Genomic DNA, 17320 nt, shown 5'->3' with positions numbered 1-17320 from the left:
CTTTCTCCAAAGATATCCAGTTAAGCCCAAAATTATTCATACTCCTGGTGTATTATGAGTTGATAATTTTACCTGGAAGAAATATTAACATGGGAGTGGCTCAGTCAAAGCCTGGAAGAGAAACTCTGTAGATTAGGGTAACGGCAAGGAGGCCTTCCAACCTCTAAATCAACCAGAAGTTTGAATCATTTTGGGATTAAATGTCCAGCAGGATAGTTTATGAAGATGAAGATGAAGCTTTCCTTTCCGCTTTCTGAGACTCTCCCACCAAACAATCCTTCCACTCCCAGATCATATGAGCGCTTGTCTCGGAGCGGAGAGAGGCATGATGGGAATGACGGTGGTCAGTTGATCCGATGTATGCATCACATTAGCAAGAGCAGAGACACATGACCAGAGGTCAGCAGGGAGGAAGAGATACAGAGAACGATATTCAGACAAATCCTCTCCTAACGGGATAAAATGTTGGTTCACACAGACGATGTTCTTGTGAAGTGCTGCTGCGGCTTTGGGAAAATTATCTTTATAATCCTGAATACGACAAAGAATTACTTGTTGCAGATCTGGTCAGCACTAAACATTCCTGAGAAACACAGTTTGAGTCATTCTGCTAACGGACTTGTTTACAGGCTCAATAGGAGGCATTATGTTGGAGCTACAACTTGGATCATGGCAAATATTTTCTCAAGCGGTTTCCTGGATCCTGCAGAGACAGCCTGCTGAGCTGCCGCTACTTCTGACAGCCCAGCTCAGGGGATCCACACCAGTTTGGCTCCAGCTTAGGAACCAGTGAGATCAGGCTTTCTCAGCAACAGTTGGCCTTCTTCTTTTGTTTATGATTGGTTTCTGAGCTGTCTGTGATTCCTGTGTGCAACAGAAATACACATCAGAAAATCTTCAAATTTCTCACAAATATCAAATGAATCAAATCAAGAATTTGTTTTCCAGCTGCATGCATGTTAAGGCCGGGTTACCGACAACAAATAGATGGAAAAACACAATCAGCTGCACAGGAAATAGAAATGATAATGGATGAAGTGGAAGAAAATGACTTCAACCTAAAATAATAGATCATTTCCAATCTGATGATTAATATTTTTTGAATTGTAATTTAATTTATAGTTTTTTGTTGTCATTTTATTTTGAATATTTAAAATATCTTCCACTTTAGAGCTTAAAGTGGAAGATATAAACTTGCATTATAGCTAAGTAGAATACAAGTTTGCTCTCTCAAAAAGTCTGCTTTTTGAGAGAGCAAACTTGCACTAAACATAGTGATTCACGCCACTGAATCGCCATCTTGGTAGGCAAGCGCAGCGCAAAGCATAGATGAACCATGGCTTCCACACCAACCAAATTAAAATATTCTGACACTCTTGTGCAAGAGAAATATAAACAAAATCGCTGCCATCAGGATCGACCCGTATTGTTTATTGTCATCATAGCAACTGCTATAGCTACAGATACCTACCAAAATGGCTGTCAGCTACAGAGTTTCCAGAAGTGTAATGAGAACTTTGTGTTAGGCCCTTTTCAATTTGTTACTGAAAATGGTCCCAAAGCAACAATGTTATCTTTTATCACAATAATTACTGGGATAAGTTATTGTGGCTTAAAGCCTTAAATCTGATTGAAAATCTGTATCAAGACATGGAAAGTAACATTCACAGATGTTTTCTGTTTAACCTGACTGAGGTTAAGCTACTTTGCAAAGACAGTAAGTTCAGCCAAAAAGAGAGTCCTTCAAAGTACCGACACTGGGAGGGAAGACAGTTTTTGGAGATTTCTGTCAATAAACCTTTGAAAACAATGCATCCCTTTTCTTCTGCTTCACAGTCACACCCCCTTCCTGTTGGTCTGTCACATGAAATCCCAATAAACGACACGCAAGCTTGTGGTCCTAATGTGACTTTTCCCCAGTTTGGACTTCATTAAACTAATGATTTAAATAATTTCTTTTAGCTTTGGCATTTTAGCTGCATAAAAAGACATTTCTTAAAACTTTTCATGAGACAACAGACAGACAGCAGCCAACTGTGTGGTAAATGATCAACTCACTGATTATGTCTTTGACGTGTCTCGACCCACTCCTCTCAAGCTCAGCCAAAACATTCGCCTCAAAAGTCAAAGAAGCCACACGAAGGAAAAGATTCCTGACTCCGTCTCCTGAAAAAACAAAAAGGAATCAAAAGTTTGTGAGCTAAAAATCAGATTCAGGCTTAAAGGTCTGATTGGAGCTACTTTGTTGCCCACCTGACTTTGCAGACACGGCCCAGTACTCTGCTTTGATTTCCTCCGATAGTCTGATAGCTTCCTGTTCTGTCTCGGCCAACTGGTCAGGAGACTGAAACAGGGAAATAAAACATCGATATTGGACAAGTAAATCCTTACATCTTTCAAGACAAATAACCAATAAACTCAGGATTGGCAGAAGATTTTGTGTCTTAGTTCACCTCCTTTTCAGTTCATGTTTCAGAAAAAGTCTTTGTGTTTTAAAACTGTTGCCTCCTTTACAGATTTATTTATTTTCATGTCTATGTGCCTCAGAGCATTAAACTTATTTTAAAATTATAATTTATTTAGAGAAAAAAAGGGTGCTCAAATCAATCTGGCTGTAAGTGAAAAAGTAATTCCCTCCTAACATTTCTTTAAACTGTTAAGAAGTTTCTACAACTGGAGATGAATCTTAGACTTTAACTAGGCCCCATAAAAGCATTTATCATACAAAACTCCCACGTTTGAAACGCTACAGTATCTTAACCCAGATGTGATGAGATTCTCTCCTTTTCAAAGTTTTTTTTAAAAACAATCTTTCAATATTTTTCTAGAAAATGTTGCTTATTCAAAATGTAAACATTTCTCTAACTGGTTATTTTATCCATATACAATCTTCCAGACATAGATCTGTTACATATCAATTTTTGTCAAAGACATCAAACGAAATCATTTGCTCCATCTTGACTGATCTGTTAGCGAAGCACACGGTTCGGCTCTAATCTGTTCGCAGTCTCTCTGTCGTTAGGTTCACCCACGCTCAGGTCCTTCTTGGTCCCGACGAGGAACAGTAAAACACTGGACGGGTCGTTTTCCTTCATGGCATCCTCCAGCCACTCTCTGCACACACAAATCCACAGTTTTAGATGCAGAAGGAAATATTTTAAAACAATGTGTTGCTGCATACCTGGCATGTGCCAATGAGTTCACGCTGCTCAAGTCAAACACCACCATGATGGCTGGGGACACAGTTTGATTAGATACAAGTCAGCTCAGTTTAGATCAGGATTATTGCAGCAATCACCTTGTGCTCCTCTGTAATATGTTGAGGCGATGCACTTGAAGCGCTCCTGACCTGCTGTATCCCACCTGGAAAACATTAAACACACTTTCAAAATAAAAACACGCACTGGCAGCTTATTACCTTAAAGTTACACTAAATCAACACATTGAAGGGAACTTAGGTCCAACTGTCTAAATTGTTAGAACATCATATTTATCTAATTATAAAATAAAAGGGAGATGATAGATTTCTTTGTGATGCATTTATCCATAGAGGTGGATAAATCTGTTGCCAGTTCAGGACTTACAGCTGCAGGCTGAAGGGAACGCCAAGCACCTCGAAGCGCTCCATCTCAAAGTCCACCCCGATTGTCGCTTTGTAGTTCCTGTCGAACGCTCCTCTGCAGAACCTGAAGGAGAAACCAGGAAAACTCAGAACTTTGAATAAAATAAATAAAAAGTACTCTGACAGTTAAGTGGAAGGAAAATTTTCTGATTTTTTTCAGACAACAAAAATTTGAAAGGTATGAATAGTGAGTTTAAATTAGAGCTGAAAATATAATAATAATAATAATACTTGGAAAACGTTAAAAAGTATCACTAATTCTCCTTTCACTTTACGTAAAGTCTCAATATAATCCTTGAAGTTTGTGGTTATATTACTAGAAAAATGTGAAAAAGTTCGAGGAGTATGACTGGATATTCCTTTGCATTTATAGTAATGGACTCTGTGTGATTATAAAGTAGTTAGTTTTGCGTAAACTTTGCCTCACCTGCTGATTAAACAGGTTTTCCCAACAGAAACGTCTCCCACAACGATGACTTTGGCGATATTAAAGCTGGAAGCAGAAAGCCAGAAGTGTCAGAAAATACATTTAACTTTGTCAACTTTTGGATTTTTACCTGAAATTTTTAACTACAGAAAATGGAAAAGTTTGTCAAATCCAGAATATTTGCAATTCAATATTGATGAGTTCAGAATGAATTTGTGAAATTGTATTTCATGCAAATTGTTCCGTAGAGGAATTTCTTAACAAATTCTCTGAAAAATGATGCAACTGTTTTAAAGGTGTAAATATTTCAAAGGACTGACGTTAAATGTGTAATTAAGTCATATTTGTCTTATTTTCAAATAATAGAAACAAGCGTCTGCAATAACAACAACACTTCAAACATATTTCATAGAAATTGTTGGACATTCTACGTTTATGGAAGAATGTTCCATAACTGTGTGGGTGTTAACAGGAACCATGCTCAGGTCTACTACACAAGCTTTGATTTTACATTATAATGGAAAATTACTTTAGATGTTGACTTCACACAATCATCTAGTTTAATACTCCAATCACTCCTGCATCGGTGTCTCCTTTTGTATGTGGTAATTTTTTTGTCTCTTTTTTTCCTAAAAAATAAATCTTCAGCCTTCTCTTATTTTCAGAATAATGTTGTCAGATGTGGTAGGCTTTGCAGATGTCTATCAGCTGATCCCTCAGACATACTTTAGTGTGACTTCACGGCCCAAACCAGAGCTAATTCGTTTATCTTCCACACATATCTCAGCGTGGAGGCTGTAAAAACGGATCTTACCTCACGCCGTCCGTCTTCTGAACCTGGCATGCAGCTCTCACCTGTGGGTGGAAGCCGTCTTTGGTGTGCAGAGCTGCATTTGGACTAAAACACTAAAAACATATCAAATGGAAGAAAACCTTAGATTAAATGAAAATGGTTTTCCTGGCTGAAAATCAAGAGAAATGCTGATTCAATCTATACCCAGAGATTTCGGATTTGTGCTCAGATCAGGACTGATGGTTAATATGTGGTAAAATGTCAAATACAGAGAAATAGTCAACAATAAATAATCACTCTGTTGTTTACTACCCCACTGTGTCTAAATCCCTTCTTAACTTATAATTACCTTTACCTGATAAAGCTTCAGATCGTGTTTTTGCAGAAACATGCAGAACGTACATTCCCAGATTTGAGCTATCCCTCAGAATTAAGGTATTTTTGAATAATTCTTGTTTTTATGGAATATTATTTGTGTTTACCAACCTTTGGGAGGTGAGTGATGATTCTGTCCTTCTTCACAGGAGGCAACATGCTGTCAGTTATTTTAAAACCTAGAGAGAATCACTGCCACACTATGAGAGACACATAAAGACATTTTAGTGCAGGTGACAATGGCAGTTTGCTATGTTTAGACTCATTTCAGAAACCAAGCAAGAGCCACAGTTAAGATCTTCACAGTTTAAAAGAAAATATTCAATAATTTGAATTTGAATGGGATGGTGCATATTATTTAACTTAAAATATTTTTTAAATCTTACATTAATTTTAATAAATGGGCAGAATACGTTGTAAATAAAAATGCCAGAAGCAAATTCTGTTGATCTGATTCTGAATGTTGTGCTCAGTAGATGTTAAAGTCTACGAAGAATCAGTTTGTTTTCAATCATTGTGACACATGCACTGTATTATTCAATCAGAAAATATAATAAATCTGTTAAAAGATTAAATATAAATGTGCATAAATTTCTATTGTGTCACAAAGGATTCAGCCTTCTTGGTTCAGACCTGCTATTATCTGAACTGAATCCGATTAACCTGAAATGAAGTTCAGTTCAGTCTAATGTTCTTCATATTTTCTCTAAATTGATACTTGCAGAGAGGATCAAAATCAGCTCATTGGTTATGGGAAGCAACAGAAATCCACAGAAAGTCATACTGAAGGCAGTTGAACAACTTGAGAAAACATAGAACATTAATAAAACCAGACATTTCTCTTTAATTACTAAAAATATGGATGGAAACTGGGAGGCTGCCAAGAGCCTGACATTAACGCTGAAGAATCTGCAGGAATTTCTGAAATATATTGTTTTCTCTGTGTGTTTAAGGAGAAAGTTTTTCTCAAAGAAACCATCACAGGACGTGTTAAATCTCCTAAAACTCTCTGGAAGACGATGACATTCTGTAAATGGAGCTCTAGATCTAATTTTCAAAAAAAAAAAAAAAAAAAGTCATGCATTTGACACAAAAACAAAACGTTCTCTCCAAAATATGCTGACTTTGTACATCTTGTGAAGTTTGGTGAAATCATGAACAGCCAGTTTTGACCCAAAAGTATCTGATAAAGTTCAAGAGGCATTTCTGATTGAAATCAACAAAAGATTGGATTCACGAGCGAAAAGTTTTTCATGGCTTACCCAGGGTGCAGAACTAAGGCCCATGGATAATTCATATGGTTATCTGGAGAGATCTGTGGACAAGAGATGTCCTCAAATTCTGATACATCTGGACAAGTTTTGCAAGGTGTTCCAACATATTACTACTTTAATGATGTGCAGACTGATTTAGCCAGATTATTGCAATTTTTATGTTTATAAAAACCTACATTATTGTGGGTAATCGCTACAAGAGTGTATTCCCCCTTCAAATACATAAATAATAGCAATTTTATCCATTGTACATGCAAGAAAATTCAGCAAATTCAACACAGTCAAAGCTTTCTAGCCGTTTTACTGAATCACCAGATTGGACAGCAAAAATTAAAATCTCTACAGAACAAACCAAAAGGATCTTTGGATTGAAATGCGATCTATACACACACACACACACACACACACACACACACACACACACAAAACAACTTTACCTGAAGCAGATTAAGAGGTGGTATTGTAAATGTGATACAACTCCAGAGATATATAGTGAAACAAAGCGCTCACAATGAAGAAGTCAGCCTCCAAAGACAAGCCTCCACACAGAAACTGGTCCTATAAAGACTGAACAGCAGCTAACTCTACTGGCGAGAAAGATGTGTAAACAGCACCCCCTAGTGGCTTTTACTTTTTTTTAACGCGCACAACGAAAGTCGCTCAGTGTTTATATTGTTCGTATTTTTTTTTCTTGTACTATTCACAATTAACGTACTTTTAGGAAGCGAAATGTAGCAAGATAAAGTAGTCTAAAAAGGGATGAAAATCTGAAATTTGAACAGCAGCTTTGCAAAAACATTTCAAAATGTATATTTTCTATTAATTTTAGCAGATAAAGTTTATGTGTGAAATTTAGGTTATCTGCTTCCTTTGTTCCATAAAATATGTTATTTTTAAAATAAAGAAAATAATCCTTTTTGATTTTTAAGGATGCGGTTGACGTCATAATCCCGCGACTGTCGCGGTTTATAAAGCACACCAACCTCCTGGTCTTTCCTTTCCGCTTCTGCTCTCGTGTTGAACGTTGTCAGACGAGAGAAGTCTTTACTATTACAAGGTAGAACATTTTTCTAAATAAAATTCAAGATGCTTTAAACCCGCTGCGCGTCGCTTTAGTGGCTGGGTTATTGGATAAACGTCGTGTTTTTTGTTAGCTGCTGCAAAATGTAGTTTAATGGGCCTCGGAGAGCCACGTGGTGGACGACGTTAGCGCCAGATTTACTGCACTGACTTAAGATTATATTCTTGTTCCCAACTCTAATTGAATGTTAATTCTCAGTGTTTGATTTCAGCTTTATGCTGCAAGTTATTAAAAGCTTTCTCTTCCTTTCAGGGAAAATGACTCTGACTAACTCAACAACCCCGTCATGTCTGGACCCAACTTCCTTTCTGAAAGGTAGATGAATACAAAATGCTTCCAGCTGTTTTAGTTGAACTTTGTCAGTGATGAAAACTGTGAATAGGAAGTGCCGTCTGATGCGACAACTGACGATGTTTCTGTCACTGTTCTGAGCCTCAAAGCCCAGATGGGTTTAGATTGTGCTGCTAACTAAATACGTTCAATAAACATACATTTTCCTTTACCAGATTTTTTACTTCCTGGAAGCTGAAGAGGACAGAGTTGAGATGAAGGTACGTTCTTCTTACATAGCTCTAATTGATATAAATCTGGTTGCTTTTGTTATGATGAAACTTGAACTAATACAGCTGGAATTACCGGCAGATTGTTCAGTGTTGATCATTTAGTTTCTGAGCGTCAAATAGCAGTGACTTATTTTATGGAAGCAGTTTGACCAATTGATTACAGATAATTTAACCTTTCATTTCCATATTTTCTTTAAAGGTGCCAACATGGTGATGAGTTACCTGAAATCTGGTTTCCCTCCCAAAAAAACACGGAGCCTCTCATTTGAAGTGGATCTTGTAAGTTTTAACATGTTTATAGCTATTATTCATCAGATTAAATTTCCCTTTCTGTAATCAGATGGGTTAAAGCACAGGTGTCAAACTCCATTCCTGGAGGGCCACTGGCCTGCAACTTTTAGATGTGCCTCTGCTGCACCACACCTGAATAGAATAATTAGGTCATTAGCAGACCTCTACAGAGAAGGAGGTAATTAAGCCATTTCATTCCAGTGTTTGTACCTGTGGCACATCTAAAACTGCAGGACGGTGGCCCTTGAGGACTGGAGTTTGACACCTCTGGGTTAAAACATGCTGCATCTTAGTTTAATAGAATTAAATGGAGTAGAAATTGGCCTTGGTTGGTCAGAGCCCTGCTACAGAGTGTCATTTGATCAGTGATGAAAACCTGGAATAGGAAGTGCCGTCAGATGCGACAACTGACGATTATTCTGATCCAGCTTTCTGAGTCATTTAAAATGTATCTGAATTTTCTCAGCAGGAATATTTCTGCTCTAACTCTTGTTTTCTGTCCTGCAGATGATGCTGCCTCCTGAACACATGGATCAGAATAGAAGGTAGTCATTGTGTGTAAAATGTGTTTTACTTTGCTGGATTGTTGTGATGAAAGCTAAACTGAGAAAAGCTGGAATTACCGGCAGATTGTACAGTGGTGATCCTTGGTTTTCTGAACATCTTGAATCGGTGTCAAATCTTCCTTTGACTTTTTATGGAGACTTGACTTCTTTTCTTCTTCTTCTCTCCCTCTGTAAGGATCGCACATGGAGGCTACTGCACTTTGTCCACGCCTCTGTGGTAAGATGTATATTTAATTCAATCACATGAAAACAACTTCCTGTTTGGGTGCATCTGCTGTGGGATTCCTGCCTACCTGAAATCTAACTGATCTCCTTTCTCTCAGGTGGTGGAACAAGTGAAGTTTGGAGAAAAATACCCGACTACTCCTTTTGACATCAGCAAAACCTGATTCTACAGTCTGTCACTTGGATTCTTGCTAATGCTAATTGACAGTATTGCTAATCCTTCTAGCTCTGTTGTATGAACCATCAGGAACATCTTGAATGCTAATATTTTTAGGTAATGAAATGTTTCTGGGTTACTTGCTATAGGTTGGTCTTGTATAAGCCTGTAGTCTGGATAAAATGCTGCATAATGAATAAATATAGAAGGTGTTGCATATTAAAGATTTAACTGACTTGTCATTGTGGTCTGTTCATAAATCCATACCTTTTTAAAAAGTGTTAAAACTGGCATCTTTCCTCTGAAATTACTACCATAACTGACACCCATACTTTGGATATTAAACATTTTTCAAGCCTACAAAAACAAAAACCTCTAACTTCTGGACTAGTTTCTAGTGCAAATATCGGTACAAAATAAGACTAACTTAAAAGTAACTTCAGCAACATATAAGGGTCTTGACATGTAAAGAATCTGCCAATGGATCAAGTTCTTTTCCATCAATATTAAGGAATTATTCACTTACAAGCTTATCTTGCTAAAAATATGCCTTAAAGTTTCCTGTGTGCTAAAATTACTTGTCTGCAGGGCAATAATTGCAGAGAACTCCATGAGTTTCTATATCACTTTCACACATGCAAACCTCACATCACAAAAAGTAATTCAGGCAGCAGGAGAAGGTTGGACCAGAAATTTAATGAACTCATTACCCACTGAAGAGATAAAAAAACCTGAAACTTTTCCCAAAGTATCCATCCAATTGTTTCAGCACCCTGGTAAAATATCTTAAACTTCTCTCATAGCTAATGGTGTCTGTTCTTATCCAAGGAAAATAAAACAAAACTTTGTCATAAAAAGCACTACACATTCACTGGACTTTGCCCAGTGTGTACTGTCAGCTTGTTTTTTACTGACCTGAGTTTATTTCAACCTGCATTTGGCCTGTAAACTCTTCAGAAGCAATATGTTTTTGTGTGAAGGTGGATTTTTTTCCTTTTCAGAGATATTTACTCATTTCTACAGTATTTTGGGAAGTTAAATAAAACTTTAGATTGTGCTGAAATCTGCAGACTAGATGGTTCAAAAACACAATGAGTGATGAGAGGAGCATTTACTGAAGTTTCTTTTTCAATGTTTTTTTTGTGAAAACTCCACTACAACCTTATTCTAATCTTATGAACTCAGACGAAAGTCAAGTGAACGCAGAGATGATGTTCTTGAGTTATGCATGGTGTCAGTCCTCCTCCTTCTCGATGTAGGTCTTATTTGCAGAGCGGGCCATCTGTCGGGCCATGTAGCGATCTCGTGCTGAAGTCACAGTCTGTTCGGTGCTGCGCTTTGCGAACTTGTTGGCCTTTTCCTCTGCCTCCTCTTCCTGTTTGTCGTCTTTTTGCTTTGAGCCCTGCTTCACTGATTCCACATCATCAGCATCTTCCTCATTCGCTTCTGCCTTTTCCTTCTCTGGCTCCTTCTTCCTCTCCTTCTCTTCCTCCTGATCTTTGTCCCTCCGTTTGTCTTCTTCTGAATTCCTCCTTTTATCCTTTTCGCCATTTTTCTCCCGCTCCCTCTCTCTCGGACTTCTCTCCCTCTTCCCGTGCCTTTCTTTAGGACTTCTTTCCCTCTTTCCATGCCTTTCTTCCCTCTCCGAATCCCTTCTGCCTCTGCTTCTGTCATCATCTCTACCTCTGTCTCTGTCCCTGTCCCTATCCTTCCGTCTGTCCCGGTCACTTCTTCTGTCTCCATGTCTGTCATCCCTTTCCCTCCCATGGTGTCTGTCTCTGTCTCTATCCCTCCCTCTGTCTCTGTGGCTCTTCTTGTGTCTGTCTCTGTCCCTCTCTGTTCCCTTCTCCTCTCCACTCCCAGATGAAGGCGACCTCTGCCTGTACTGACGGTTAGAGTGAGCCGAGGCTCCGCCTGGTTTATTAAATCCAGTCTTTGGCTTTTGGTCCTCCTCAGAGTCGCTGCCTGAGCTGGGGATGTTCTCCTGGGCTGGGGGGGACGGAGCAGGCGAGGTCCTGTCAGCTTCTTTTGAGGATTCTGAAGGTTGATTTCTGTGGATTGAAAAATACATTGAGAGATTAAGATTACCAGAAGCTTTAAAAATAATAGTGCTTTAATTTAGCTTAAGCTAACTTCTTAGCTGAGCGATCTGGGATCTCCTCCTCTCCAACAGTCTGATTCAGCAGGTGCCGATAGAAGCCGCTCAGATCTTTCTGCTTCCTCACATCCAGAGCAGCTGAATGGAAAAAAACCCCCAAAAATAAATATGTATAAATTATATAATATCTTACATAAATATGAAATACTGCTGTCCGAACCCTTTACAAATTCAACACCTAGGTGTTGTGTATCATGCTAATCTCATAATCCAGGGAAACAGAAGGTGACAGAGCATCAATATCGGCCTTTCTAGACACTATGATGACATTTAAAAAGCATTAGAGTATAAGTGAATTCATTTTATTTACGTATCAGCAATAAATAAGATTTTATAAATAAAAAAAAGTTTGGGTTGTACAACTGTAATAAAGATTAAATCAATTTAAGGCATTTAAATAACTTTTTTATATATATCTTTTTACCTTTGGTGGTATTAAGTGTAGGGGCTGCTGTACCTAGCTTGTATTGTAGTTCAATAAGTGAACTATAATAAGAGACAAACTTTGTTTCATTTAAACTCAGAACAATATGACATAACAAGTGCAGACAGTGTGAATGCAGATGGAAAGCATTAGTCCAACCTTCTATCTCTGCCTGTCTTCTCTCTCTCTCCTCTTCCTCCTTCTGCTCCTCCAGCTTCTTCTTGTAGGCCGAGGTTACGTAGGCGTCTTTATCAGCAAACTTCTCCCCCTCCGCCTCCCTCTCCTTCTGAATCTTCCGTTCATCTCTCCGCTCTTGTTCTTTCTTTCGCTCCTCCACTGCTTTCATTAACTGGTGGATATATTTAGGCTGTAACAAAACAAAAAGACAAAAATATTTGCTCTTAAGGCTTGTGGTTTGTTTTTTATTCAGCCACTCTGAAATGAGAGAACGGTTATAATTAGAGCAGCTACATGCATCACACAGCGTTTAGCAGAAGAGAATTTACCCTTTTGTCAGCTCCTGTCAGGACTTTCTTGCTGCTCTCGAGTTTCTGCTTTTGCATGTCATCGTAGACCGCATCGTAGTCGTAAACGGTGCTGTCCTGCTCCAGGGCCTTCTGCATCTCCAAACGAGTCTTTGAACAAAAAAAAGGGAAGAAAGAAAAATGGACAGACTCCAGAAAAAAAGCTAATCGCAGAGAAATGACACTTATCAAAACCAACAAATTAAATATTTTATTTCTCCCACCTGTTTCATCATCTTCTTCTTGATAGCCTCTTTCTGTAGAGTCTCTCCAACTGAAGTCTGAAGAATGAAACGCGACATTTGGTGTTTGGTAGAAATTAATTACGTTTTCCCCAACAATGGCTACCGACACAGTAAACTAAAAAGTTTACCCACCTCATCATCGGAGTCATCTCCAAAAACTGAGAGTTTTGGCAGGATTGTGTTTTTTGAGCCTCCTTTCTTCTGGGGCAAGATAAGCCCATACCTGAAGGACAACAAAAGCTTATTAAACTCTGTCTGGTGGTATTTGTTTAAACTGTTAATTATAAACAAGAAAAGACATCGTGGGTTGAGTAATAGTCTACGTCTTTGTGACAATATTTCCAAGTTTTAAACAGAAGAACGTTGCAGTTCAGTTTTGCAGTTATAAGTCACTATTCACTAAAAACGTTAAGATATAATCCAAAAACAATGTGCATTTTTGTGTGTTAATATTAAGCAATTGGGATAAATTGGCACCAGATGAATGACTATAAATGAACTACAAATGCACACAAACAGCCCTAGCTTTTCCCTGAAGCCAGATGTATCAGAAGATATTTCCGTTCAGTAGTTAAAACTATAAGCAATTTGCAAAACAACTAACGAAATATTCAAGCACACACTGTCGAACATCGTGCTAAACACAAACGTATCAAAGATTTGTCTTTTGCACCCGATTTGTGGTAAAACTGCATCGCTTCAGAGTATAAATGGGATGCTAGTAGATGCCAAGATTAACTAACGTTCCCCGATAACATTCACGTGTTAGGTTAAAGTTATCTTTTAACCAGTTTAAAAACAAACACCTTTACAAAAAACTAGTAAAAAAGTCATAATAAACGAAAGCTACCTCTCTGATGTAGGTTAGCATAACGTTAACTGTTTTCAAACAGCAGCAATACAAATCTGCCATTTTTAATAATTCAGTGAGTCCTATATTAAGATTATGAAGATAATAATAACAGATACAACACCAAACTGTTTTATTATAAACCAGAAAAACATTCACTCATAGCTTTAGCCTTGTTAGCTTGTTTGTAACTTACTGTTTTGTAGGGAGCGCCATCTTTGCCCTGCTGACTGCGATCGTGCACAGCAGATTCGACACACAAATATCACAAAAATTATTTCACTGCACAAACTAATAAAAGCTATAAAACATATATTTTAAAATATGAACACAACCACTTCAAACACGAGGTGCATTTTTTAGTAATTTGTCTAATTAAAATAGACGGAAATAGATTTCGGAGTAGTTTGAAAATAGAAAATTCCAACAGAAATGTCCATAAGTCATTCATTTATGATTTTTTTTTTTTTGGCTTAATGTTTTAAAAGTATTTATACTTCATATAAATCTCAGTATTGTACAGCATTTTAACAACTTAGTACAGGTATAAGTGTTACAATTACTTCTGCCAATAGAGAGCGTCATTGTACCAAAGTAAAATGGTAATTTAAACAATATAACGATGTTTAGATCCAATCATAATGGTAGCTCTGTGTAAGTATGACGATTTCTTTATATTAAAAAGATTTGTTCAGCATGTAAGACTTCAGGTGTTTTCTGAGGCTTTTAGTCGCTTATTGTGTGGACACTCAATACTCCTCTAGGCCGATACATTTTATCACATTCAAGGTCTAAAAGGTACTCGAGTTCATATTCAATCAATTCTCTAATGTGTTCAAATGATGCATGTTTGTCAGATTAAAAGTAAATTTCGAAAATAACATTTGAGCTGGTATTTAGCAAATCTTTCAATAAGGTCACATTTCTTTACTTTTTATATTGTACAGAATAACAAAATGCCAAACTTTCATAGCTGTAAGTGGAAAATCATCGTAATTAACAGAAACTAAGGCTTGGAAACATCAACTTGTGCATAATTAATCTCAGTAATCTGTTTCACTTGCTGAATTGTGTTACCAAAATAGCAAACATTTCAATAACATTCTAATTTATTATGTATGACTATAATAACTGGTAAGAAGAAAACAACTGCTGAAAAAGTGCTGTTTGGTGTCCTGTTTGTAGTTTGCCACAACCATATAATGGACACAGCAACCAATTAGAAGAAGTTAATCTTTCAGCAGAAAACTAAACATACAGCCAGAATGATTAGATTACAGTAAGTCCATGTGTTTGAGGGGCCCAGTCAAAGTCCAAATCTGCATGGCGTGTACATTAAATGTGATAAATAGACTGTTTTCATTAATTAATTTAAAATTAATTAAATTTAGCTTAAAGTACTATTACCTGATATTTTTGGGACACAAATATACTGCATAATTTATGTGCTTTGACTATAAATTCTGTTTTTATTTTTTGTTGTGTGGTGCTGCCATTGCTTATTTGGACATAGTGGAGATTCGAACTGTAACAGAAATAAATTATCCAGAGAATTAAAATGTTGATTCTAACAATCCTGCTAAATCCAGTTAAGTTTATCAAGTTAAGATGACCACAGGTCTTACTGAACATGCCTGGAGCCCATGGTTTTTTGGTGTTTCAAATACGATAATTAACATTAAATAGGAGGCCCAGGGATACAGAATATCTCTATTGAAATACTGTAAAAAATTAAAAGTAATTTTGCTATCATTGTCAGAGTGGAGCAGCACGAGCAATAACAGCATCTGCGGACAGAAACTTTACATGGTTTCATTGCTGTCTCGCCTCTGTTTAAGTGGTAAGCCATTATGTTGGGGCCGATCACAGAGCTCATGGCTCACCTGTGATTAAACCTGTGGTTTCATATTCCCACAGCTTCCTCTGAATGAGTCTAAATCCAAAGACTATTATCTCTGTCGTAATCTGCATCTCATCTCCTCTCTGCACTTACTGCTAATCCCCCTGGTACAAATAGAACAGCCAAAGCAGGCTGACACATGAATGAAAAGAGTGCTGATAGAGGGAGCTCAGATGTGAATGACTAAAACGACACGCAGGCAGTCATAAAGACAAAGGATGTTAAAAGAAGGGACAAAAATGAGATATAAAAATTCCTCCTCGTGCTTTTGAATGACGCATAAATAGAAAAGAACTGACAACAACCAGGAAACGGCATGAATGGTTTGAATATTTGCTTCAGATTGACTCCAAGTGTTGTGATTCATCGCTTTAATCTGTAATTATTTGGCATTCCTGTCTGATTATCAAAAAGAAACCAGTCTGTACACAGCTCGTAAGAATAGGTGCAACATTTTCTCCTTATATGCATACTGCTGCACAGTCTGGTATCTGGGCTGTGCTGCCTCTTTCAATGACACACATTCGAGTGTTTGTTACAGGCTATGTAGTTCCTGTTATCATCAATCTGTGCATGGCCTCAGGCGGTGAAGATAACACTGCAGCAGTACAAGTTTAGACAGACAGGCTACATCACCAGAGTTTTGAAATGTAACCCAACTTCCTATAGCCACTTCACTTTGTATATGCAAATAAAATAATGTACGAGTTAGCAACCGTTGGGAAAACAAACATCTTTCAGTGAGAACAGCACTGGTTGGGTCCAATAACACAGTTTTAAACTAAAGAACTAAAAAGTAGCAGCCTGTCAGTGATGCTTATTTTATAAAATGATCTATTGTTAGTAAATAAACTCTTTGTGTATTATGAGAATTTTCTCATAAACACTTCTCGCCAGCTCTGTGGTGTTGAACCGCGAGCTATTGTGAGTCACAAATATTTTAACTGAAGAAACGAGAAGTCAAGAAACAAATTCATTTTTAATGGATTTGTTGAAAATGCCATCTTTGAGTTTGTCACTGTTTGTACTTTCTCTGATGCTATTGCTGTTCATTTTATTCTTGTTACATATTTAGCAGCTCTGTGTCTGTTGATTTGTTTTTCAGTAGTTTGCGTCTCCATTATCAGAAATCCCTTAATTTGTGTTTTAGTCTCTATAATTTCCCCAGTAATTTTTATTATTTGTGGCTTTTCTGAGCCATTTTCAGTAAATGCTTTATTGTTTTGAAAAAAGCTGAGTCTATTCTTGCCATAGATGGAAAGTGATGGGTTTTACTACTGAGTTTTGACTTTTGTGTGCAGAGAATTTATTTTTTTGTTTTTCCCATGAATGCATAAGTCTTCTACTTCTATAGGTAATAAGGTTTTGCCATGCTTGGCTATTTAACCCATGGTAAATTTGTGTTTTTGATCATTTCTCACACATTTTTTTCCAGGTACAGAAATAAGTTAAGACATTGCCACTTGCTTTGACAACCGAAGATATAAATTAATTTGGCATAATATCTTTAAAAGTTTACCTTCACAAAATTTATAATTGCTTTTTTGTTTTCTGAATTGTTAGATAAGCGTATTTATACTTCAGTTTATTAAGAATCACATTGAGCTCCCTGCTAATATTGAGACATGCATCACTTACATTCTTCAGCCAACTGTTATTTCAGTTACCAACAAACTTTCATGACCATAAGACATGGTTAGATGGCAGGTGGACCGTTAAATCCCACACAAAGACTTACTTATCCAGTTTAATCTATTAGTTTAGTTTAATTATAACAGAGGAGGTCTGTCAGGGACATATTTGTGTATCTAATGACTGTACCGTACTGTCAGGAAAGAAATTCAA

At 37.2% G+C, this 17320-nt stretch overlaps 2 protein-coding genes, 1 long non-coding RNA gene and 4 other non-coding genes across 8 annotated transcripts; 5 read left to right on the top strand and 2 right to left on the bottom strand.

Moving 5' to 3' along the window:
• Positions 1 to 202: 202 nt before the first annotated feature.
• Positions 203 to 8574, bottom strand: rab34b (RAB34, member RAS oncogene family b). Of its 2 annotated transcripts, XM_014977389.2 has the most exons (12): positions 8358 to 8574; positions 6480 to 6532; positions 5329 to 5417; positions 4864 to 4955; positions 4050 to 4115; positions 3585 to 3686; positions 3299 to 3363; positions 3182 to 3233; positions 3033 to 3114; positions 2254 to 2344; positions 2059 to 2166; positions 203 to 864 (listed from the first exon to the last, which is right to left on the bottom strand). In XM_014977389.2, the coding sequence occupies exons 3-12, from the start codon at positions 5374 to 5376 to the stop codon at positions 806 to 808; spliced, it is 765 nt and encodes a 254-aa protein (XP_014832875.1). In that variant the 5' UTR covers positions 5377 to 5417; positions 6480 to 6532; positions 8358 to 8574; the 3' UTR covers positions 203 to 805. The 2 variants fall into 2 exon arrangements, with proteins under 2 accessions (XP_014832875.1, XP_014832869.1); XM_014977383.2 differs by lacking the exon at positions 6480 to 6532.
• LOC106910728 (uncharacterized) lies at positions 7452 to 9605 on the top strand. The gene is made up of 7 exons (XR_001416425.2): positions 7452 to 7548; positions 7825 to 7887; positions 8079 to 8123; positions 8335 to 8414; positions 8934 to 8971; positions 9168 to 9209; positions 9316 to 9605. It is a non-coding gene; the product is annotated as an uncharacterized LOC106910728 (long non-coding RNA).
• On the top strand, positions 7931 to 8005 carry LOC148155459 (small nucleolar RNA SNORD49). The gene has a single exon (XR_015765348.1). It is a non-coding gene; the product is annotated as a small nucleolar RNA SNORD49 (small nucleolar RNA).
• On the top strand, positions 8173 to 8246 carry LOC148155458 (small nucleolar RNA SNORD65). Its single transcript, XR_015765352.1, has one exon. It is a non-coding gene; the product is annotated as a small nucleolar RNA SNORD65 (small nucleolar RNA).
• LOC148155457 (small nucleolar RNA SNORD49) lies at positions 8788 to 8864 on the top strand. The gene has a single exon (XR_015765347.1). It is a non-coding gene; the product is annotated as a small nucleolar RNA SNORD49 (small nucleolar RNA).
• LOC148155456 (small nucleolar RNA SNORD65) lies at positions 9013 to 9087 on the top strand. Its single transcript, XR_015765351.1, has one exon. It is a non-coding gene; the product is annotated as a small nucleolar RNA SNORD65 (small nucleolar RNA).
• A 445-nt stretch (positions 9606 to 10050) lies between the features above and the next one.
• Positions 10051 to 13843, bottom strand: nsrp1 (nuclear speckle splicing regulatory protein 1). Its single transcript, XM_014977370.2, has 7 exons — positions 13772 to 13843; positions 12858 to 12948; positions 12705 to 12761; positions 12463 to 12591; positions 12116 to 12323; positions 11508 to 11610; positions 10051 to 11425 (listed from the first exon to the last, which is right to left on the bottom strand). Exons 1-7 carry the CDS (start codon positions 13789 to 13791, stop codon positions 10609 to 10611), a joined length of 1425 nt encoding a protein of 474 aa, XP_014832856.1. The 5' UTR covers positions 13792 to 13843; the 3' UTR covers positions 10051 to 10608.
• Between the last annotated feature and the right edge of the window lie 3477 nt (positions 13844 to 17320).

Source organism: Poecilia mexicana, unplaced genomic scaffold (genome assembly GCF_051168715.1).
Source record: "Poecilia mexicana isolate PSO_F unplaced genomic scaffold, ASM5116871v1 scaffold_14, whole genome shotgun sequence".
Taxonomy (NCBI): Eukaryota; Metazoa; Chordata; class Actinopteri; order Cyprinodontiformes; family Poeciliidae; genus Poecilia; species Poecilia mexicana.
Note: the sequence above shows the minus strand (reverse complement) of the source record. Positions and strands in the feature narration are given on the sequence as shown.

Bases quoted from the DNA above. Each gene is read 5' to 3' on its own strand.
- rab34b (XM_014977389.2), bottom strand. From the start codon at position 5,376: ATGTTGCCTCCTGTGAAGAAGGACAGAATCATCACTCACCTCCCAAAG. The intron at 3,364-3,584 runs GTAAGTCCTGAA...AATGTTTTCCAG, and splicing joins GTTCCCTTCAGCCTGCAGCT to GTGGGATACAGCAGGTCAGG. The intron at 2,345-3,032 runs GTGGGTGAACCT...TCCCTGTTTCAG, and splicing joins GGACCAAGAAGGACCTGAGC to TCTCCTGACCAGTTGGCCGA.
- nsrp1 (XM_014977370.2), bottom strand. From the start codon at position 13,791: ATGGCGCTCCCTACAAAACA. The intron at 12,949-13,771 runs GTAAGTTACAAA...GTTGTCCTTCAG, and splicing joins ATGGCGCTCCCTACAAAACA to GTATGGGCTTATCTTGCCCC. The intron at 12,592-12,704 runs GTGGGAGAAATA...TTTTGTTCAAAG, and splicing joins AGAAGAAGATGATGAAACAG to ACTCGTTTGGAGATGCAGAA.